The sequence below is a fragment of the Pseudorasbora parva genome, chromosome 17 (genome assembly GCF_024679245.1).
Source record: "Pseudorasbora parva isolate DD20220531a chromosome 17, ASM2467924v1, whole genome shotgun sequence".
Lineage (NCBI taxonomy): Eukaryota > Metazoa > Chordata > Actinopteri > Cypriniformes > Gobionidae > Pseudorasbora > Pseudorasbora parva.
Window position 1 is genome coordinate 42,706,044 of NC_090188.1, and position 24,001 is coordinate 42,730,044.

Sequence of the window (24,001 nt, forward strand, 5' to 3'; positions counted from 1 at the left end):
AATAAGAACTATAACATGACAAAATTTGGTAGCATTTTATTTTACATTGCCCTTGTTACATATACTATATTGCCAAAAGTGGGCCGCCCCTCCAAATCACTGAGTTCAGGTGTTCAATCCCTTCATGGCCACAGGTGTATAACTCCAGCTCTCGGCCTGCAGACGCTTCTACACACATTAGTGAAAGAATGGGTCGCTCTCAGGAGCTCAGTGAACTCAAGCGTGGGGCCGTGATAGGTCGCCACCAGTGCAATAAGTCCATTCCTGACATTTCCTCACTACTAAATATTCCACGCTCAACTGTTAGTGGGATTATAACAAAGTGGAAGCCATTGGGAACAACAGCAACTCAGCCACAAAGTGTTAGGCCAAGTAAAATCCCAGAGCGGGGTCAGCGCATGCTGAGGGCCACAGTGTACAGAAGTCACCTTTCTGCAGAGTCAACAGCTCCAGACCTCCAAACTTCTGTGGCCTTCAGATGAGCTCAAGAACAGCGTAGAGAGCTGCATGGAATGGGTTTCCATGGCCGAGCAGCTCATCCAAGCCTTACATCACCAAGAGCAATGCAAAGCGTGGGATGCAGTGGAGTAAAGCAGCCGCCACTGGACTCTAGAGCAGTGAGACGTGTTCTCTGAGCGACCAATCACGCTTCAGTCTGACAATCCCATGGACGAGTCTGGGTTTGGTGTTTGCCAGAAGAACGGGACTTGCCTGACTGCATTGTGCCAATTGTAAGGTTTGGTGGAGGGAGGATTATAGGGTAGGGTTGTTTTTAAGGGTTGGGCTTGGCCCCTTAGTTCCAGTGAAAGGAACTCTTAATGCTTCACCAAGACATTTTGGACAACTTCATGCTACCAGCTTTGTGGGACAGTTTGTGGAAACTTGCTGTCCCAGCATGACTGCGCTCCAGTGCACAAAGCGTCGGTCCATAAAGACATGGATGAGGAGTTTGGTGTGGAGGAACTTGACTGGCCTGCACAGAGTCCTGAGCTCAACTCGATAGAACAGCTTTGGGATGAATTAGAGCGGAGACTGAGAGCCAGGCCTTCTCGTCCAACATCAGTGCCTGACCTCACAAATGAGCTTCTAGAAGAATGGGCAAAAATCCCCATAAACACACTCCTAAACCTTGAGGAAAGCCTTCCCAGAAGAGCTGGAGCTGTTAGAGAGGGTGGGCAGACTCCATATTAAACCCTACGGATTACGAATGGGATGGCATTAAAGCTCATGTCCATATAAAGGCAGGCGTCCCAAAACTTTTAGCAATATAGTGTATGTTACATGTATTTACCATAGTAATAACAGTAAATTATGTATAATTGCATGCATTAACCCAAAACCAAACCCTAATCCTACCATAACCTATAAGTAAGTACATGTAGTTCATTAATATTACTCAGTATATTAGTCACTCTGGTGCTGCTCAAGTATACAAACATGCAAATGAGCCGGCAGTTTACAATGCATATTTGCTTTTGGCAGAACAAAGAGGCCTGCTGTCTTGCCACCTACATCATTATTTAGTACTGAGCAAACAAAGACTTTACACGGGAAAGGCTGTGTCAACAGTTATTAACACCAGCCCTAACATGAGATGTGTGAATAGAAGCAGAACCGATGTGGAAAAACTTTACCACTAAATCCAAAACTACTTCTTTTTTTTTTCTCTTGGCACTGACTTTCGACAACTAGCCTGTACTCATCCAGACTGAAAACTGGGGCAAAAACCTGGCTAAAAATTGTGTAGTGTATTCCAGTTCTAAGCAGCTACATGCAGTATTAACAAGGATAGCATTTTATATCTCTGTAGTCAACTACATTTGTCGTAGTATGTTTGTTCTCACAGCTCTGCCTGTTCCTCCTCCTTGTGATTTGTAACTGCACAGAAACTGCAGCTTCATTTGTATTTGTAACTTGCTCTTCATCTCCAGTACCCTATTCGTTCTCTTTTTACATTCTGTTTGTTCCTCATTTCTGCTCACTTGTGGCAATTGCTTTATCTGTGATTCCCTTTGGTCTCAATTTGAAGAGCTCTTTCTGTTTCTGATCCAGATCCTGCTTTCTGTTACAGGCTTGTTTCTAATTAGGATTTACCTTCTCTTAATTGATCAATTTGTCAATTTGTAGCAGTAAATTAAGATCACACCAATCACAAGTTCAGTATTGAGTACCGCAAGGCTCAGTGTTAGGACCGCTGCTCTTCACCCTGTATATGCTACCACTGGGAGATATCATTAGGGAGCATGCCGTTAGTTTTCACTGTTAGGCTGACGATACTCAGCTCTATATTTCTTCGCACCTGGATGAAGCATTAAAATGTATAAAATTACTGGAATACTTGATTCATGCACTGTTAAATGTTTGATGATCACACAAGTTTATATGTGCATTAGCAATGCTTCTATTGCTTGTTTCTGCTTCTTCTTCTTCACTTGTTTTTGGATCCCGAGATTCTGTACTCATTCAGAAGATACGTGATAGCACCCCCTACCATCTAACAGTGAAAACATGGATTTCTGGTTTAATTAAGGTTTAATTACTACTCTGGTTTCCACCTGGATTTGGCCTACTTAAATTGAAAAGCTCCCATAACCACATACAGTGGTCTCTCAATACACAATGTTGGTGTCATTTTACAGGAAACCCTTTGAAGTTGCATAAAACACTGCTAAAAGTGAAAAACTTTTAAAGGGTTACTTCAGTGATTTAGCATATGGCTTTGTGTCAGTAGAAACCCGGGAGTATATTCTAATGATCGTGGCTTTGGGAATGGCCTCACAGGGCAGCGAGTACATTCTGAGAGTTGTTGTCTTTCATCCCCATGAGACAAAAATACATTCTCAGTCTTTTCTCAGTCTAGAGGGCACCAAATTCCAAAATAATTTAACATTTCTACTACATAAATGACCCAGTTTAAATACAAAGCTTAATGCTAAATCACTGAAGTAACACCCCCCCCCCCCCCCCAAAAAAAAAAAAAAAAAGAGGCGTGAGGGAAAGGGAAGTTTTTAAATTTGGGGAGGCCAAATCCTGCCAGAAATCCCCCTTAATGTTCCCAGAGCTAAGGAGGTTAATAACTGCACTCGAGTGATAGAACACAGCCAACACATTGAAACAAAACTTGAGTTTCACACTCTTCTAATGAGCCTGAAGTACCAGATACAGTCCAAATATGATTTGTTTCCTGGCATTCAGCGAAACAGTGGGTAATTGTTGTCTTGAACCAAGAGTGACTTTCAATTTGCTTTTCATGAGGCGATCAGTTGTCAGTTTCATTCCTCATCAACAGCTGAAAGTATGTAGATATTAAGTGCCTCACACAAGGGTGTCAGAAATGAACAGTGATACCTGTTTTACACCAACAGGGTAGCAGTCTCACCCTGTACCAAACATTTACGCTGAAGAAAACCCTTTTGTATCTTTATCACGTTGCACAGGTGCACAGGTGCTCCAGATACTTGACAATGACAATGAGCAATTAACTTATAACAGTTTTTTTGTTTTTTTTTAGGCAATCCATGTTTTCATTGCTATATGGTAGGGGGCGCTATTACACATCCACTTTAAAAGAGTGCTCGTGTGGAAAGACTAATTAAGGCATAATGCAAATTCCAATTGATTTGGATGCAATATAAGTATTCAAAACAAGTAGCAAGACTTATAAATGAAGGAACATGATGCAGAATGTTTATGTGTTGGCAGGTTATGCACTAACATCACCAGTCAACTCTCAATTTATTGGGAATGCAGCTTTGGCACCCATTTTGGTGTTAAACGGGTATCAATCACACATGAGGCAAGGCTTTTTAAAGCCAGAGTTGTGCTTGCGGTGCTGCGCTCTGACATAAACCTCGTCAGCAGTAATCTATGATCTCAGCTGGAGTCTGCCAGCGCCGTGTGTTCGCGAGTTGCCTTATTGTTTCATAAATCTTTCATAGGGGCTCACTACTCTTCAGAGCTGTATGCTGGAAAACAAAAGTGTACATACTTGGCCTCCAACGCCAAGGCAAACACGCCGGCAGCCTCAGGGGCAGCAGCAGATGTGCCTGAATGACGCAGTGTGCAGTTTCCATACAGATCCGTGGTGGCCTGGAGACAGACACAGACAAAAAGAAAGGCTTAATTAAACATTAGTGCCAATGATATCCTAATTACACCAAAAACACCACTGAAATTGTAATTCAGTTATTAATTTGAGGTTGCAAACAGGACCTGGGTTTAAGTTTATATTTAAGAATGCAGAAATGATTTGGTAACACTTTAATATGGGGAACATATTCACTATTAACTACGGCTTTTGCCTAAATAAACTCCTAATTTACTGCTTATTAATAGTTAGTATGGTAGTTTTTGTAGCATTTAAGTTTAGGATTTGATAGGATTAAGGGATGTAGAATAAGGTCATGCAGAATAAGCCATTAATATGAGCTTTATAAGTACTAATAAAAAGCCAGTATCCTAGTAATATGCATGATAATATGCAACTAGTTCATAGTTAATAACTGAACCTCAAAATAAAGTGTTAACACTGATTTTAATAATGTTGTCTATTTGTTTAAATGCAAGTCAGTAAATTCACAATTCAATTCATCCTCCTTTTTGGTGTTTGCTGATTCATATTCCAGCTCATCAACTGAAGCCAAATCATACATGCTGAATTCTTACTGAATTCGTCTGAGTGTAATAGAAACACCCTGCAAAATCTCAAAGCTTTATTGGTCAACACAACACTTTGAACTACTGTAGACGCTGGAGTTGCCTGGCATCTGATGATCTATCAAAGGCAGGAGATGAAAGACACATCCATATTTGATGGATGGATGTTTGTACTTGTGACCAATTTTGACTGATGTAAGCAAACTTTGCTAAAAGCAACGAGATGAAAGCAAAAAAGAAATTATTTAGTACTTTTTTTGAGTTGATGCGGGTCTAATCTGTGTAAATAATATATATTAAAAAAAATACCATATTGTCTGAGAAAAATGTTGGTTTTCCTTCTTTAACTCTTTAAAGGGGGGGGAACACTCAGTTTCAGTCAATCTCATGTCAATCTTGAGTACCTATAGAGTAGTATTGCATCCTTCATATCTCCGAAAAGTTTTTAGTTTTATTATATTTATAAAATAAATATAGGCTGTACCGAGTCTTTCTGGAAAAAAACGAGCGCCTGGAGGCGTATCGTGTGGGCGGAGCTAAAGAATGACGAATGCGCAAAGCGATGACGTCCTCAAGCGTGGAGAAGCTCATGGCTATCAATCTCAGCTAATACAGATAATGATCCAGAATCAAATCTGAGGCAGAAATAAACTGAACAGGAGAAACAGCAACATCAGGACGTCCGTCTCTGTGGTATGGACTGTATTTAGTGGCCTGTCAACATTTGTGTGTCTTTACATGCAGTTTATGAGGACATGATTCGGTTTATGGACTATTGTATGCAACTAAACCTTAGCAGTAGCAAGCAAAACAGTTTTGCACGTCAGACTAGTGTAACGTTATACAGAGAACAACAATGGAGTCCGTTAGCGCATTTGACTGACGAAGCACGCGATCGTGTCGTTTACTGATGTTTACTCACGCGACGATAGCCGACAGCACAGACATCTGAAGCAGTTTAACTCACCGGCTGCTTCCAAAGCAGGACCGAACCTTTATCGCTGGGACCGCTCCGTCAAAAACACACTTCTTTGGTATGATTTGGTGAAGTCCTGACAGCAGTGGCCGTGGAAATCCACTTTGCGACGCGACTGAAGCGATGTTGTGAAGCTTCCCGTCATTTCTGCGTTCAAATTGGTTCAAATGCAGCGCTGCCTTCCCGGAATGCTGTGCTGAAGCGTTGAAGTCGCTCGACGTCACCCATAGGAATAAACTGGAGCGCGACGAGTGTTTATGGGCGTGCATTTCCTCTCTCGCTCTAGTCACGCGCACGCGCACCCTACCGGGAGAAGAGCCCGTACAGCCCATACAAGGACCTTCCGCTCTATTAACGTCAAGCCGAGCCATACTCGAAAAAAACTCGCCGAAACTTGTGAGAAACCGGAAGGAGTATTTTTGACACAGAAATACTCCATCAAACGTCCAACATTAGTTTTTGAAACTTTGTCCATGTTTAGGATGGGAATCCAAGTCTTTAACAGTGTAAAAAGCTCAGTATGCATGAAACAGCATTTCACCCCCCCTTTAAAACACAGAATTTTCCGTTAATTGTGAGAAAACGCTTTCAAGCCAAAAACTTAATTTTCCGGGTCTCCGTGTTTTCAATGTTAGACGCTAGGGGGCACTATTGCACATCTTCTGAATAAGTACTGAATCTCCTGATCAAAACACACACGAGTAAGACGCAGTAAAACAAGTGATCATGTTAAATCATATTCATATTAAAAATAACGTGATCATCATCATTAAACATCATATAAATCAAAACTAATGTTAGTGAATGAGATGTGGAGCAGGATGAGCTCCAGGACTGAAGCATTAGAGGTGTAGATGGACTCGATCTCCTCATCTGTGTCTGATCATCTCTGATCATTAATCATCATATAAATCAAAACTAATGTTAGTGAATGAGATGTGGAGCAGGATGAGCTCCAGGACTGAAGCATTAGAGGTGTAGATGGACTCGATCTCCTCATCTGTGTCTGATCATCTCTGATCATTAATCATCATATAAATCTAATCTATCTAATGTTAGAGAATGAGATGAGGAGCAGGATGAGGAGCAGGACTGAAGCATTAGAGGTGTAGATGGACTCGATCTCCTCATCTGTGTCTGATCATCTCTGATCATTAATCATCATATAAATCTAATCTATCTAATGTTAGTGAATGAGATGAGGAGCAGGATGAGCTCCAGGACTGAAGCATTAGAGGTGTAGATGGACTCGATCTCCTCATCTGTGTCTGATCATCTCTGATCATTAATCATCATATAAATCTAATCTATCTAATGTTAGTGAATGAGATGAGGAGCAGGATGAGCTCCAGGACTGAAGCATTAGAGGTGTAGATGGACTCGATCTCCATTTACATTACATTTACATTTAATCATTTAGCAGACGCTTTTATCCAAAGCGACTTACAAAAAAAGGGGAGAGTATTAGAAGCAACGAAACAGACAAGGCCAACAACCTGTAAGAGCTGTAAGAAATCTCAATTAATTAGCACAATACACAATTTTTTTTTTTTTTTTTTAAGACATCTACAACAAAAACTCACGTACGCAAAATGCCGAACACTGGATTTTGATAGCTATGATAACAACCCATTAGGACTAAGGCTGTTGCCCCAACTGTTGTCGTTAATGCAGATTCAGTGGCCCAATGGGCTGGTTTTGTATGGCATTCTAGCTAAACGCGCAGCAATAGCCATCTACAACAAAAACTCACGTACGCAAAATACAGAACACTGGATTCTGATAGTTATGATAACTATGTAACATACCCGCCTGAAGGCACAAATCCGGATGAGACATAGATATGATCCAGGAGTGTGCGCTTTTTGGTCGTTGCTGTGGTGATCAGTAAGTGCTATTCTGTATTGGTCAAGTGCAAATGGAAAAGATGTGTCTTAAGATGTTTTTTAAAAATGGCTATCTTCTCATCTGTGTTTGATCATCTCTGATCATTAATCATCATATAAATCTAATCTATCTAATGTTAGAGAATGAGATGAGGAGCAGGATGAGGAGCAGGACTGAAGCATTAGAGGTGTAGATGGACTCGATCTCCTCATCTGTGTCTGATCATCTCTGAATCTGATCTGGAAACACAATCTGGTCTTTCACAAAAACGTGATTTTCTCAGCTTTTTGTTCAAAATGTTGCTTTTTTATGAAACTTACCCATATTCAAGTGTTGATAAAAAAGAATGCATGAAGCTAGAATAAAAAAATGTTTTGTGTGTGTTTAAAAGAAGAGGGTCAGCTCTTTCTTTTTATATATTGCATGCACAGATATTCATAAAACAAAATATTCTATGGGCTATTAAATTTTGGTAAAAATGGTCAAAAACCCTGGCGGTGGCTGGTAACGTTTTTTTAAAAACACTGGCGGGGAAAGAGTTAAAGAAATAGTTACAGTAAGGAACCAGCTTGTGTGTGTAATGCTGCACATATTCGTCCCAAACTGTCACTGAATACAGTCAGACGCTGAAAACAGTCGGTCACAGACGATTCACACTCCAGTCCAGAAGGGGGCGCATGCGATAATCTATCACTGTTTGCTAACCGCTAGAACAGGAAAAACAGCAGAAGACGAAGACGCATGCTGCGTCCCAATTCGCATACTTATACTACGTCCTAAAAGTATGTACTCTGTTGGTGAAGAAAAAGTAGATACTTTTAAGTGTGTAGCAGAAGAGTATGCAAGCTTCGGGACTACTTCGTCATCTTTAATGGACTCTGTTGCTTAGTTACGTGCATCCCATAACCGTTTAAACCGCCCTGTCAATCATCAAGCAGGTCAAATCCTCCACATTCAGATTAATCTCCTGCTGTATCGGAGAGAAATGTAGCCGCTCGTTGATCTGCCATTTGTGGGTCTTTAATGCAGAGACTCTCCTCATGTGTTTGCAGTTTAAATATAATGATGCATTTAAAAGTGAATGGCCAAACGTGTCATTACAGAAGGTCACAATGCTGCTGCAGGTGAAATATAATGTTGACAACACTGAATAAATATATTTTTGTCAGGTTAAATACTTATAGTTGGTCACTCAAACCCCTTTATCTAATGCAGCCATCACATGCTATCGGAAATTTGATTTCCCACTTCTGAAGTCGTGATTACGAGTTCATCTCATTCAAATTTTTAAATGGGAGGGCGTTCATGTGCAATTTTTACCTCGGAAACTCCATAATTCCAAGAGCACGTGAATGTAGTATAAACCTCTCTACTTAACCGTCTGACTCACACATCCATCATGTTTGTAGTTTTTTAACGCTTTTTATCCGCGTTTGTAGTTCTAATCGAATCTTTGACAAACTCGCAATGGGTTGTGGGTAATATCAGCCGTTAGAGTGTGCATCGATCTGTACTTTGAATTCTGACTGGAAATAGTAAACCATCCGGGTATCTTTGGAATACTCTTTTCAACATACTAGAGTTTGGGACGTACTAATTCTATTTTTTAAGTACTATTTAGTATGGAGAGTATGCAAATTGGCGATTCAATTAAACAGTTATCAGTTTAAACTAAAGGTTGGACTCAATATAGTGTTACCTACAACTTACCAAAGATCCAGTGATACAAGAATATCGGCATGGAAATCGTGTTTTCTGACAGGTCATCACAATAAACATTTTGATTACCTTGATGTCAGTAATGAAAATGTCAACACGATCCCGCATGTGTATGCAGAGGGGTCTATGTATTGAAGCGTGTATGTGGCAGCTTGTCAAGAATGAAAAACAAACGTTTTATACAAAATTTGAATATATTATAGGCCTATACATTTTTTATATCGCCTAGACAGTGTGCAAAAAGGGCTTCCTTTATAATAACTCAAAGCTGTCACTCATTCAATGAACCCGATCTCACACAGTCCCGTTATATTAATCAGTGAAGCTGAATCTCTTATTTACATAATGTCTTAAAGCGGATCAGCGCATGTGCAGAACTCAGAAACACTCGAGTGGCGAGTGGATTCTGACTTCAACACCTGTGATTGGCCATTGCATTCAAGACCTCAACAAACATGTCTGTGTTGGCTACATTACTCACCAAAGAGGAAACACATTGGAAATTGAATCATTTGACAAGTGCAAATACAGATACACCAACCCATTTTTACTAATAATATGCTAATTAATAATATGCTATTATTAAAAAAGAAAACAGATCCTAGACCAGCAGTTATGGGAAGCTTTTCCCTCTCAAAGAAGTCAGAAGCAGCAGACAGCTGTGGTTTGAGTGAGAAAATCACATGCTATTATCAAGTCCGTCTCCCTCGGTCGGGGGGGGCACAGGGATGTCTTTTGGGAGCCATGTTGTTTTCTTTATTTTATAGATATAAAAGATAGCAATAACATAAATGAATTATTCATATGACCCGTGTGCTGCCTTTTATGGAAGCCCGTTTCCACCATTTTGACTTTATATCACAGAATTGTGACTTTATAACTCGCAATTTTGAGGAAAAAAGTCAATATTGTGACTTTATTACTTGCATTTGTGAGGGGAAAAAAAGGTAAAAATTCTGAGATAGTTTCAAATATTCTTTTTGTATTATTATTTAGTGGTGGATATGGGCCTCCATTGCATTTCCTCTAAAATCAGAACAGATCAAAATTTAAGTCCATTCCTCAGAGATAATCTTCCTATTTGTAGAATTTGACATTTCTTTTTGGTCCACATCAACCCTGATCGCCCTGACTGAATCCAGACTGACACCAGGCATTGACAGGATCCGCTCTGACAGAATAACCACAGTCTTCATCTCACATCCTTTCTTGGAGTCGGCAGGTATGCTCTGATTAAGATCCTAGCTGAATGCATGCATCCAATTGTTCAGACACAAAATGCATGAAACAATTAACTTCCTGTCATTTCATCACAGTCATCCTCACACTGTAAAATAAGGAATTGCATTTCAAAAGGACAGTTGAACTGCACACTCTTGAGCACCAAATTGAATCTTGTAAAAATATCCGGACAGGATTAGACTCAATGTCACACAACCAGGACAGATGTATCCCACACTTCACTGCAACATTTTTACATTTGTTTTTATGAAGAAGAAAAAAGATAAGAATATAGAGATGATAATAAAATGGTACGAACAATATAATACAGTTCTAATACAGTTGTAATAAATATCATAAAAATACAAATCACAATATATATATATATATATATATACATGATAAACTATGAACTCTCTCTCTCTCTCTATATATATATATATATATATATATATATATATATATATATATATAATCTATTATAATGTATTAAAAAACATTGTGTTTCCATGTTTTATGGGGACTTAAAGAATGGTATGCTGTTCTAACGGTGCATTTCCTCCCATAATCATAAACCTACTCATCACAGAAAAACGCTTTTACATTTTCCAATAAACATCACACTATGATTTATCATATAACAGTTTTCCTCATGGGGACCGAAAAGTTCCCCACAAGGACAAGGATTTCTGATATTGCCATCTTTGGGGGGACATTTTTGTAATCATAAATTAGGGTTTACCTGAACCACACACACACACACACACACACACACACACACACACTCACCACGCCAGCTTCAGGGTTTCGTTTACGGCCGTTGCTGAAGGTGGAGGCGAGGGTGGAGGAGCAGCTTTCATCGTAGAGCGCCGTGCGTCCGTCGTTGATCGCCGAGTTAATAGAGATGGTCCACATGCTGGAGGCGTATCCATCGCAGTTACAGTCGTCATAGCTACCACCGTCTCCAGAGGCCCACACATAGATGCTGCCTTTGCCACCTCGGCCCTGTTGGACACACAAAGCGGCACGATTAGGAGCCGTACACACGCCTGTACAGCTCAATCAGGAGCAGCCGAATCGCTTTGAGATTTTTCTTTAAGTGCCTTTACTCCATTTATCATACAAATTACACTCACATAAGCAAACGTAATTCAACGGAGACATCAGAGAGCCGTTTCAAGACCTTTTAAAGACTACAAGCTCTCTTCTGCGTGTGGATGATTCAGGCAGAGGCATTGTGTTTACGCTTCTTGTCTGAACATATCATTTAGATGCTTTTAGCTGAATGCAAGAGTGCTCTTTTCTTTAGGCTTTGGGTTTTATAGTGGCAGGCACCTGACAGGAGGAAATGTGTACAGTGCAATTGTGATCTTAAAAGGCTGCTTGATTATTGTTATTTGAACAGTACGGGATAATTTTACCATGCTAACACATCGAGGACCGATTACGGTCCTTCGAGACCTCTGGGCTCCAGCCTCTTTGGAGTAAACAAATAAGAAAATAAGATCATTTTTCAGTCACTACATAAAATCTCTTTATTTTATGATAATTTAGACTTTATATCAAAATGACTCATTCAGCTCCGATGTTAAATGTGACTAATAAACATGAATTGATGTAGTTTGCAGTATTTGCTCAAATGAGAAGTCTCAACAGAGTAACAAAATAAAGTCATAATCACACACCACATTTTAAGTAGATTGCAAGGGTGAAAACTATTTTGACTTCATCAACATCTAAGCAGTATTTAGCAAACTAATGTATTAAAAATGTGGTGTGTAATTGTGTGGTGTTATTATATCTAATTTCTTTAACATAGGCACATTGGAAAAGCATGCCTTTCTGCAAAATGATACGTTGTTGCTTCTAGGAAGTTTCATGACACTTTAAAAGCTGAATGTTCAGTTGATGGCGTTACAAGTGTGTTCAGTTTGACCTGAAACAGATAAACGTGAATCTGTAAATTTTTTACTACGTTAATTGTTGTATATATCGGCGCAGTTTGGAAATGAAATTACGATTGTAAATAGCGTAGCACCTACACTAAACCCTGCCCTAACTTAACCGACAGTGTTAACAAAAGCAAACATGAGATTAAAAAGTGCATTTTCTGAAGCAACCATGACACTTTAGCTTGATTCTACAGGTCTTTAAGCTGGCGATGTGATGCAAAAGTCACAAAGTATTTGTTTACAAATCACACATTGCGGTGACGGTATTTTGAGGTCATAACATAGCATTGTGCAAGCAAGTATGCAAAAATGAATATTTATTTGTTGACAGTCTGCTCCTGTAATAATAATTAGTGTTCGCTAAGCATTCATTCGTTAGGCATTTGGCAATAAAGTATAATTGAAAGCTGTCAATTTTAACATTTATAAGGCTTTAAAAATATATAACAACTTTGAATTTACACTCAAAAAAATGATACATTGGATTTACTTATTTTTTATGTCAACAGGCATGTAACTGGTTTATGTTGAATTTAATTAACATAGTTTAATTCAGTAAACTTAGGTTTTTTTTTTTTGGTTTTTTTTTGTTTGTTTGTTTTTTGCATAAGGTTAATTCAATGCCATTTAGTAAAATCAGGTTAACATTCTTAATTTTGTCCAAAACCAGTAAGTTCAAATAAAAGCCTTAACAAGTAATCCAGTTATATTACATATACAAATGTTATCAAACGAGCAAAATTTTGTTACATACATGACGTGCCCAAAATAGTTGTTTTTTAATGATTAAAACCACTTTAATTGATATTTCAGGTCCTCAGCCCAAGCACATGCTCTACACTTCACCACAATGCTAACCTCCCCTTTTAAATACCAACACAGAATAACATTTAAAAAGTCTCTCCATTTTCTCATTTTTGTTAACCATGAATAAAATAGCACTGTATTTAAACATTTACTCTCTAAATTCAGTCCCTTTGCAAAGCTTGATGGGAAGTGGATGTCCTGTTTGATTGGGTTCCTTGATTGTTATTTTAAAATAAAAACATTAAGTTATGTCAAAGAGTAACGGTTAAGTCAATATAACATGAAGCAATCACATTTGAATCAGAAACCTGATAATGGCGTTAAATCAAGATAAATTCCTGAAAAGTGAAAAGCATCATACAATCATTTTTTGTGTGTGTAAGTGAACTTGAAACAATCTTCACATCGTCAAATTTGCCTGCCCTTCAATATATCTGTCACGGGTGTGTGCAGGCAGGAAGACGAAGACATGAGCATCCAAATGCTCAATAAGTTATTGTTTTCGTTGTTTGTGACCTAACCTTGTAAACAGTGGATTAACTCAACTGTGTTGTTTATTGTCTCTTATCATCTATACGTTTGCATGAATAAGAGTGCAATCACATAACGTAACACTAGCCAAAGGATGATGGGAAAAAACAGATGCTGCATTTATTGCAATAAATGTTTTTAACAATAAACTGAAAAAAAATAATCACACGCATTAACGCGTTAATTCAGACAGCACAAGTTAAAAGGAATAAAAGTTGTTGGTTTACTGCTGCTAGTGTTCAATTCAGATAGATGCGTATTTGGAGATTTGCAAACAGAATAAATGTAGGTAGAGGCATGTTTTTCCAATGAGCCTATGTTGTGCTGCATTCTGCCAACATTTAGAGGCACCTATTCAAGCTCGCTTTGTCTATCGATATCAATGTTGTATTTGCAGTGCCTAGTTTTTGGGTGTCAGACATCTAACCATGAGCCAACCCTTTTACACATCCCTTGACTGATTATTAATATACTGGTGCCCATTTTAGTGAACAGAACCTCTCCATCTCTCTATTTCCTTCTGGTTTCTCTTCCTCTCACACTCTGTATGAATGGAGACCCATCCACTGAACTCTGGAACAATTAGCTAAAACAAACGATTACACTTTAAGCTCTGCTGGTTTTGTAACAAGCTCTGTTTAGTGTGGGAGGGAGAAAACTCCTTCCGGACAAATAAAGGAACATTTGGTCGAAGAGCAGGAAGAGAACCGTCTGTGCAGCTTTTCACTGAATGCTGTGTAATGATGCTGACTTCAATAAGGGCACGGTTATGGCTGGTTTCTAGCACATTACTATATGGTTTCTTGATATGATATTCCTGATGAGGACTATGATAGTCCCTATGATATTCAGAGTAGACGAATCACAACAGACTGGAGGGATTAAGAGAGTCGTTTGAGAATCATTGAAAAATGAGGTTGTGTGCAATGTACACTATATTGCCAAAAGTTTTGTGACGCCTGCCTTTACATGCACATAAACTTCCCATTGGTAATCCGTAGGGTTAAATATAGAGTCGGCCCACCCTTTGCAGCTCTAACAGCTTCAGCTCTTCTGGGAAGGCTTTCCTCAAGGTTTAGGAGTGTGTTTATGGGGATTTTTGCCCATTCTTCTAGAAGCTCATTTGTGAGGTCAGGCACTGATGTTGGACGAGAAGGCCTGGCTCTCAGTCTCCGCTCTAATTCATCCGAAAGCTGTTCTATCGGGTTGAGCTCAGGACTCTGTGCAGGCCAGTCAAGTTCCTCCACACCAAACTCCTCATCCATGTCTTTATGGACCGACGCTTTGTGTACTTGAGCGCAGTCATGTTGGGACATGACTGACTTCAACTAAGGCCCAACCCCTGAAAAACAAACCCACACCATAATCCCCCCTCCACCAATCTTTAAGTTTAGCACAATGCAGTCAGGCAAGTCCCGTTCTCCTGGAGACCGCCCAAACCCAGACTCGTCCATGGGATTGTCAGACTGAAGCGTGATTGGTCGCTCAGAGAACACGTCTCACTGCTCTAGAGTCCAGTGGTGGCTGCTTTACTCCACTGCATCCCACGCTTTGCATTGCTCTTGCTGATGTAAGGCTTGGATGAGCTGCTCGGCCATGGAAACCCATTCCATGAAGCTCTCTACGCTGTTCTTGAGCTCATCTGAAGGCTACAGAAGTTTGGTGGTCTGGAGCTGTTGACTCTGCAGAAAGTTGGTGACTGTTGCGCATTGTGACCCTAAGCATGCACTGACCCCTCTCTGTGATTTTACGTGGCCTAACACTTCGTCGCTGAGTTGCTGTTGTTCCTAATGGCTTCCACTTTGTTTTAATCCCACTAACAGTTGAGCGTGGAATATTTAGTAGTGAGGAAATGTCAGGAATGGACTTATTGCACAGGTGGCAACCTATCACGGCCCCACGCTTGAGTTCACTGAGCTCCTGAGAGCGACCCATTCTTTCACTAATGTGTGTAGAAGCGTCTGCAGGCCTAGTGCTTGATTTATACACCTGTGGCCATGAAGAGAACACCTGAACTTGGAGGGTTCTCCCAATACTTTTTTGGCAATATAGCTTATTATGAAAATATTAATGTGTTTTTGTTGAATATGTTGTAGTAGACCCCAGAACAAAAATGAGAATTATTTAAAATAGCATCATAGGAGCACTTTAATACGTTAATTATATAATTATAGTTAATTACAAAGAAATGGCAATAAACACTGAATTCAATGTGAAATTCTGACGTGAAAAGACTGAAATGGTGTTTGCTTGTAAAAATGCACTTTTTAAAATACAATTTTATAGTGTATTTACTGGTCTGGCACTAGTCTAACTGGTGGACCAGCATTTGCACAAACTAGTCGATTTAAGATCAGCTGGGTAAAGGAATTTTCTGGCTTTTTCGTAAGTTCCATGAACAGCATTTGTGGCATTTTGATTACCATAGAAAATGATTTACACCTTCATTCCAGAAGGTTTAAAAGCAGTTTACGGCTGTCCTTGCAGACATGGATTCTAGAGTTTTCATTGTGTTTTATCTGCGTTATGTGCATATTTGCGTTATATTACAAGGTCATGACACAAAGGTTGAACGACTGGATATAACTGGACTGGACTGGATATAACATTATGTTGTAGAAACAATTTTCAGTGGAAAGACTGAAAGAGTATTTCCTTGTAAAGCATGGTCAAATAATCCTCATGTTTATTGCAATACCCCATTGTACTTGCTGTACAGTAACCACAGTTTTTGACTGACAAGTCAAAATGATTTTGTGGTAAATGACATTATGCCAAACATGCTGTCACTTATATTACCCAGAGCATTCCTTTAAGCAATGACACCAGCATCAAAACCACAAGGCTGAACTGAATCTGGCATTTCATTAGCACTCTCTGTGGCATCCTACATATAAATAAATGAAGCATATGAGAAGCGTTTGCCATCTGACCCTTAAAATAATTAAACAGTGTTCAATATTACTCCCAGGCTCAACCTCAGTCCTCTAACTGCAATGAGAATGCCTGAGGGACAGACATAGTCTTCACCCATCGCTGCTGTTCTTGTCCAATCTGATTTCAATTGCAAAGGGCTATTGAAAAAACAGAGAGATTACTTTGTGCGATGCCTTGGTTTGACAGGTGGGTCACCCTCATAAATCCTGCTCAGCCGAGAAACGCTCAGCTCCATTTATACCCATTAGCCGAGGCAATTTGTAAAGAAATCAGAAACAGAGAGGGATGTGCAACTAAATGACACGGAAAGTGTGAAGCAACGAGACTCTGCAAGGTTGACAACTGACATACTGTTAGAGAACTCCTAAAGGGGATTGTAAAGGTAAAGACTGTGCTAATGCTATGGTAAAAAGTTTAGAAAATGGTAAGTTCTCATACTCTTTACGGTGAAAAACTGTACTAGGTCTAGTGTAGAAATCTGATGTAATTTCACAGTAATAGAATGTTAAATGTTTTTGGAAGAGATAAAGAACAAGACACAAGAACCCCTTGGTTTTTTTTTTTTTTTTACATCAGTTATGTACAGCTTTATATTCCATCTTATGTAGTTAGATTATTGATTATTGCATTATTTTAGTTATATGTGTTACAGTGATGGTGTTTCCTTTCGAAAGGGAACTCACGCTACGTCAGCTAACGCTAAGGGGGGGAACGCCGCTAGCGCGACAGGTGTCTGAACTACTATCGAATCACGGCAATCCTATAGAGGGAATGCATCTACGTCACTTTCCCGCCGTAACACGCCCCCTCAGCCGGGTCTGAGTGGCAGAAGAGCTGCTGCGTGACTGGAGTTAGTGGAGGAAAACACGAATAGAGCAAACGATCCTTACAACTTACCAAAGATTCTGTGATCCATCGATAGTGATATGCAGCCAGGAATCGTGTTTCCTGACATTTTTAGGAGCCTCATTTCGACAAGAATGTTTATAACTGTCATTCATCACATTTTTCAAGTGAATCCCGCATGTATATGTGGATGGGTCAGTGTTTTGAAGCGTGTAGTGGTGGTAATATTCTTTATATTCACTAAAAGCTGTCACTCATTCAATAAACGCAATCTCACAAAGTTCCGCAGTGACGTTGGTGAACAATGAATCTCTTATTTTCACATTGTCTGCACTTACAGAGGATTGCTGCGCGTGTTTAACTGAACTCAGCGCCTGAACAAACGCTTGAGCGGTGAGTGATTCCAAATTCAACACCTGTGATTGGCCAATTCTGTTGTAGAAGTCTACAAACATGTCTGTGATTGGCTACATTACTCACCGAGGCGAAAACACATTGGAAATGTAATCATTTGACGAGTGCAAATACAGATACACACTGGATCTATTGCTAGCTCCTTTTCGCTGATAATATGCAATTATTACGAATTCTTACAGAGGATTACATATTCTAGACAAGCAGTTATGGGCAGCGTTTCACTCTAAAAGCAGACGCTGCAGCAGTTGGCAGTGGTTTGAGTGAGAAAATGACATGCTATTATCAAGTCCGTCTCAAGCTCAGAACAGCGATGACTATGCGGTCCATGGACAAGCCTCCCCCTTCTGGCGCTGGGCCTAGTTTTGTGTGTTTTCGCTGCATTCATGCTGTAAACCAGCACTGCCTCTCAGTCTTTCTGCCACTCAGCGGGGCGTAATCACAGTCGCTCCAGCTGACGATGACGTCACGTGCATTCCCTCTATTGACCGGCAACAGCCTATGATGTAATCAAGGTGCGACCAGGAAGTATATAACATGACACCAGTTTCTTCATCTTCAGGGACTGTTTTGTTTGAATGCTTCAAGTCAAAAGGTAATCCAAATTCATTTTGTTTACTGCCTGGGATTAAGAGCATGCACAATCAAGCTTTTATGGAGTTGTTTGTTCGATTGTGTGCAATGTGAGCGTTTTTTTAAATCCGAGATCGCTCTGCTCTCGTCTGGTGCTCTTCCTGAGGGAAGAGCGTTTTGTATCTGAGATTAGTTATGTGGTCCCGCTCACGCTGAGGCTGAGTGCGGATGCGCGTCACATTTCCTCAGATGGGTTAGCTGATCGCCACGAGAGGGCTGTTCCCTCCGGCGATCTAGTGACTGACGAGATTAATCTCAAGTGCTCTTAGGGATGGCTGGTGAGAAGGGAAATTAGTTTCTCAGCCATCCTGACCGTGTATGCTTAGCCAATGACTGTTATGAGTGCATGCCATGTGGGCACATTTGAGGAGAGAATGCTTGTTTAGACTGAATGATCGATTTCTCCCCGGCCATAAAACCATTGGCTCAGATGAGCTTTCCATTCCTTCCTGAACTCCTTACTGAGATCGGGAGGGCATGGAAAAACCCATATTCAGTGTATTCACGGACATCAGCAGGTGGTAAACGCGGATGTTTGAAGGATGAGTGGATATGGATATGTGTTCTCACCACGGATTGTCGTTAAGAGTAATCTCCGATCCGGGTAGGTGGGGACACTGAGAGCTCCAACCCTGCCATCGGAGCTTTTTTCAACCGTTTATTTTAGATGGCGGGCCATACGTGGCAGCGGGTCAGCCTTGTGCTACTTTTATGCCATGTCGGTGTTGCAAGTGTACTAGGAGGATCTGCTGAGGGATCTCAATCAGGGGATGAGGAAAAATACCCCTGACGCTCTGTGCAGACATGTGCCATATCAGCGATAGCAGGGCCTGAGGGCCAGTGTCGCAAAAACGCGGGTGCCGGTATCTGAGGACCCGCACACCGCTGAGATACGGGCCCCAGGCAGGAGGGAGGCGTCACGGTCTTAGGACCAGTGACAGGGCCTGAGGGCCAACATCGCCTCTCGCGCTCCCCGGGGTTAAGGGCGGGGCGCAAAGAGGCGGATTCCCAGAGAAGAGGATTGGTGAATCACAACGTGTTTGGTGTGGATGAAATGTCATTCCCTTGTGAGTGAGTTAAGAATTACAACTAATTTACGCCTCTTCTTCATCGTCACCGCAGGCATCCAGCCCGGGATGGGGCCCTGACGATTACACGCTAGGTCCCGCCTGGCTGGTCTATGAGAAGCGCCCCCTCAGGCGGTTGCGCTCCTAAGCATGCATGCAGTGGGTAAAGCTTATGCGTGGATATTGTTGAACGCCGGAAGCGAGCTGGTGAGTCACCCTTGTGAGGGAAACATTTATTCTTGATGTTGTGTAAGACTTCATGCTCCCCATCGAGGGTTTGGGGATCACGGGATCATGGAGGACACCATAGGACCCTGTAGTTCTCCTGTTCGGTGGCTACAACGATTTTCCATTATGTGAGATGCCATTATGTGGTCTGTTTAGAGCTAGCTTTGCTAGTAGAGAATAGCTGCCATTGTGTGTACAGCTATGTGAACAGTTTCAAAGATGGAAAGTAATTATTGCCCTAGGCCCTCTTCTTGAATATTGCAGGGCTTTTTCTATTTTGCATCCCTAGTCAGCCTCCTCTTATCTTAGAGTCATCAGGCCAAGGCCCACCCCCTTCTCTGCGTTCTGGGGTTCTCAATAATGTAGGTTGGTGTGAAGCAGAATGAATAGCGACTTAGCAGTGGTCGTTGGGTGGGGTTTGGCGTCCCACGCTTGCACGCGGGTGGGCTAGTTTTTCTGAAACCCCACTTTCCCTGGATGTTGTGGCCAGTGGGTAGCATATTTGTGAATATATTTTGCCCTCTGCTCTGTCTTCTGATCCACCTTTTAGGGCTCGGGTTGAGTTGCACCTCGCAACCTGCATCCCTCATGATGGTTCGGTCGGATGCTCCCCTGAAAGCCGTACCATTGCCATGGCTGACGTCCTAGCATGAACCAACCCAAAGCAGGTGAATTAAGTTGTACTCCCCTCGCTTAGAGGGTTTAAGGCACTTTCTACTGAGTACACTACTATTGGCAATGTGTTTAGGTCTTTGTTCGTAGGCACTGCTGGTGAGACTGCGCCATCGCATGGCGGACCCTGTGAGCCTCTGAAAAGGAGTCAGCCCCGGGAGGGGCTATGAGCAGCCAGCTTGGGCAGTCCGGGCAGTGGACTCTGAGCAGGAGGCCTTAGCAGGCCAGGGATGAGTCCCCAGGTGGTAATTGGATGTCTAGTTCTGAGCAGCCAGCATTCATCCAACCTGCCAGCGAGCTTTGTACCATTCGTCGCTGGCATAGCTGCAATCCCAGTTATTAGGCCTCCCTAGGCCTCCCTGAGGGCCTGCCAGGGTGCAGCAGGCCTTGCCAGGCTTCCCTTGAGAAGGTATTCCCGGGCTTCAGGTGTTGGACGGCAGGTAGTAGACCTCACCAGGCCTCCCTGAGGGCCTGCTGTGGTGCAGCGGGCCTCATCTGGCTTCCCCTGAGTGGGTGCTCCAGGGCCTCGGCACTGGATGACAGGTAGTAGGCCTCCTCAGGCCTCCCTGAGGGGCTGCTGGGGTACAGCAGGCCTCATCTGGCTTCCCCTGAGGGGGTGTCCCTGGGCTCCAGTCACCAGATGACAGGTAGTAGGCCTCACCAGGCCTCCCTGAGGACCTGCTGGGTTACAGCAGGCCTCATCTGGTTTCCCCTGAGGAGGTGTTCCTGGGCTCCAGTCACCGGATGACAGGTAGTAGGCCTCTCCAGGCCTCCCGGAGGGCGAGCCCCCGGTTCCCCAGTTCCTATGACAGTGAGCATGGTTGCTAGCCAGGGTAGCTAGCATGGGCTGCTATCAGATGGCAGGCCTAACCAGGCCTCCCTGAGGTCGTTCCCTAGCCCCAGTGCCGGCTACGAGCAGCTGGCAGGTAGTAGGCCCTGCGGGGCCTCCCTGGGGGTTTTGCCGTTGGGTAGCACCGTCTGTTTTGCTGTCAGGTGTTAGGCCCCTCTGGGCCTCCCTGAGAAGGGATTCCCGGATCCGGTCTTGATGAAAAGCTAGCCGCTAGCAGGCCTTGTTGCCAGGTAGTGGGCCTTGCAAGGCCTCCCTGAGGGCGAGCTCCACTGTTTGGACACTCGCGCAGCTAGCATGGGTGGCTTCTGGTGTTGATGGCCTCATGAGCCTCCCTGAGGGGACCAGTTAAGCCACTTACCTGCGGTCTTAAACAGCTAGTCTCAATGGTGCCAGGTAGAACAAGTTCATTGGACGGAGACACATAACTGGCTCACGCTGACAACTAGTGGTGTCCTGCGATCAGGTTTCGGTCCTAGCCGGCAGCACCTGATGGCAGTTGCATACCCTACAGGGGAAAAAAACTTTGCTGCCAGGTAGTAGGCCTCGCCAGGCGAGCTCCGGGACACCTGTCACGCTGGAGGCGTTCCCTCCCTTCCTGTTAGCTGACGCAGCATCTCGTTCCCTGTTCTCAGGTAACATTTTAAGCTGTCATTTGCTCATGTACAATGTACTATAGGGCATGTTGTCACATTTCACTTCTATTCTTTCAGGGTAAATCAGGAAAAAAGTATACACTGTATTAATGAAACAAAACCACATAATTGTACTAGACGTGTGCAATTAATTGCGGGAAAAAATAAATACGCTAAACTCCAAGTGGATTTACACAAACTGAAACGTTAGGTTGTGCTCCGCTCTACCCTATATACACTGATATTCTCAGTTCTCAGTTCTGTGCAATTATTTGCCATGGTGGCTGGTGTTACAGTTGATGTAAAGTGGCAGAGAGAGCAAGAGGACTCTGAACTCCAGGTTTTTATCTGATTGGACCAGATGTTACAATTCTGTACCTGTCTAGTTTTTCTTCTCTTTTTTCTCTCCACAGCAACGGATGATTCATGAGGGAATACCTTTTGCTATGCTGCATGAACTTTTAAACAGGCCTGCTTTAGCTTAGGTACCTTATTGACTCCATCGGCCATGGCCTGCAGGGTGAGCTCTCGAGGGCCATCCACAGTTTTACCGTCATCTGTGGGACCCCAGCTGGCACTGTAGATGTCAATAACCTGTGGCATGTGGCTGATGGAAGAGGCCTCAATGATGTCTGTCATGAAGGGCTGGTCCAACATACGAATGCCTGCAAAAATGAAAGAACATGGGAACAATAGGAAAACCCTTGGTGCCAGTGATGATTGGAGGGGTGAGAAGGTATGAGAGCCGTCGGTGACATATAGGAGAAATAGCAGAAGATAATTGCTTTGGCATTGCATCAAGCTCTCTCTCTCTCTCTCTCTCTCTCTCTCTCTCTCTCTCTCTACAGACAAAAAAATAAACCAGCATGAAATGCTTAGATACTGTAGCTAATAAAGGACCAGATATACTCAATGCAAGTTTCTTTCCCTTCTTCACTTAGGGTTAAAGAGAAGTTTTAAACCTAAGCAGTTTGCGAATATCCCGAAGCCATTCACGCTGCTGATAAACCATTTAGATTTGATTAGCCATTTAGATAAACATGTAAATATGTGCTGCTCAATTCTCTCAATAACAGATTAAACACACCATAACAATGGCAGCTGTGAAAAAACATCAGTTGAGAAAGCATCTGATCATAGTGATGTGGATCTGTTTGCTCAGTGCTTCAAGTGCTTTAAGGCCTTTAATCACATTCGTAAATTGGTATTGTGTTTTATTTAGCAAGCATGTAACCACTTAGATCATAGTAGATGGAAAAGACATTTCCTAGCCAATACAGGCAATTTACTAGATATAAAGGAAAATAAAATAAAGGAAATATAGTAGATATAAAGCTTTTGAAGCCAGAAATCTAGGACTAGTTTCGCAAAAGTAGGTTTTTAAAATATTTTTCCAATATTTACCGAATGGTTTGATTGACTGCAGGCAAAGTTGCTCAGACTAAGGCATTCTATAATATGACATAAATGCCATGGGTATGACATAATGACGCCCACTGGTGGCCGATGTCTTTTGAATTTGTCATTTGTCGCTGTATTCTTTTTCACACGTCCACAGACCAAGCACATACATGGGTGTAATAAGTTTGCTGAAATTATCTCATTCAAGAGAGATTTCAGTACAAGGGTCTGTGGCCACTTAGAATATTTGATGAAATTTAGACTTGTTTTTATAATTATTGACAAGCAGACTCAAGAGAGTCTTTCTGCACTGGTTTGATTCTGATCGGGCGAAAAACCTAGGATTAGTTTGCAAAAGTAGGGTTTTCCGAAAATCCAAAATACCGCATTATTCCAATTGAATCCAAGATGTGTGTTTTGTTTGTCTCGAGTTAAAGATTCCAGCGATATAAGACACAAGCTGATTGAGGTGAGCATTGGTGAAGTTGTAGACAGGAGTGGGTACTACCATCCCTCAAAGTTTCAAGTCTCTACGACTTACGGTTTGGTCTTATCACTTTTAGGAGAGAATG

General features: G+C 41.8%; 1 protein-coding gene across 1 annotated transcript in view; it reads right to left on the bottom strand.

Moving 5' to 3' along the window:
* Nucleotides 1-24,001, bottom strand: part of pcsk2 (proprotein convertase subtilisin/kexin type 2) — a 93,811-nt gene that overhangs the window by 21,024 nt on the left and 48,786 nt on the right. The window contains exons 8-10 of the mRNA XM_067421778.1: nucleotides 22,518-22,693; nucleotides 11,249-11,464; nucleotides 3,989-4,089 (exon numbers count right to left, since the gene is read on the bottom strand). Coding sequence (XP_067277879.1) covers nucleotides 3,989-4,089; nucleotides 11,249-11,464; nucleotides 22,518-22,693 — 493 coding nt within the window. The remainder of the gene's footprint in view (nucleotides 1-3,988; nucleotides 4,090-11,248; nucleotides 11,465-22,517; nucleotides 22,694-24,001) is intronic.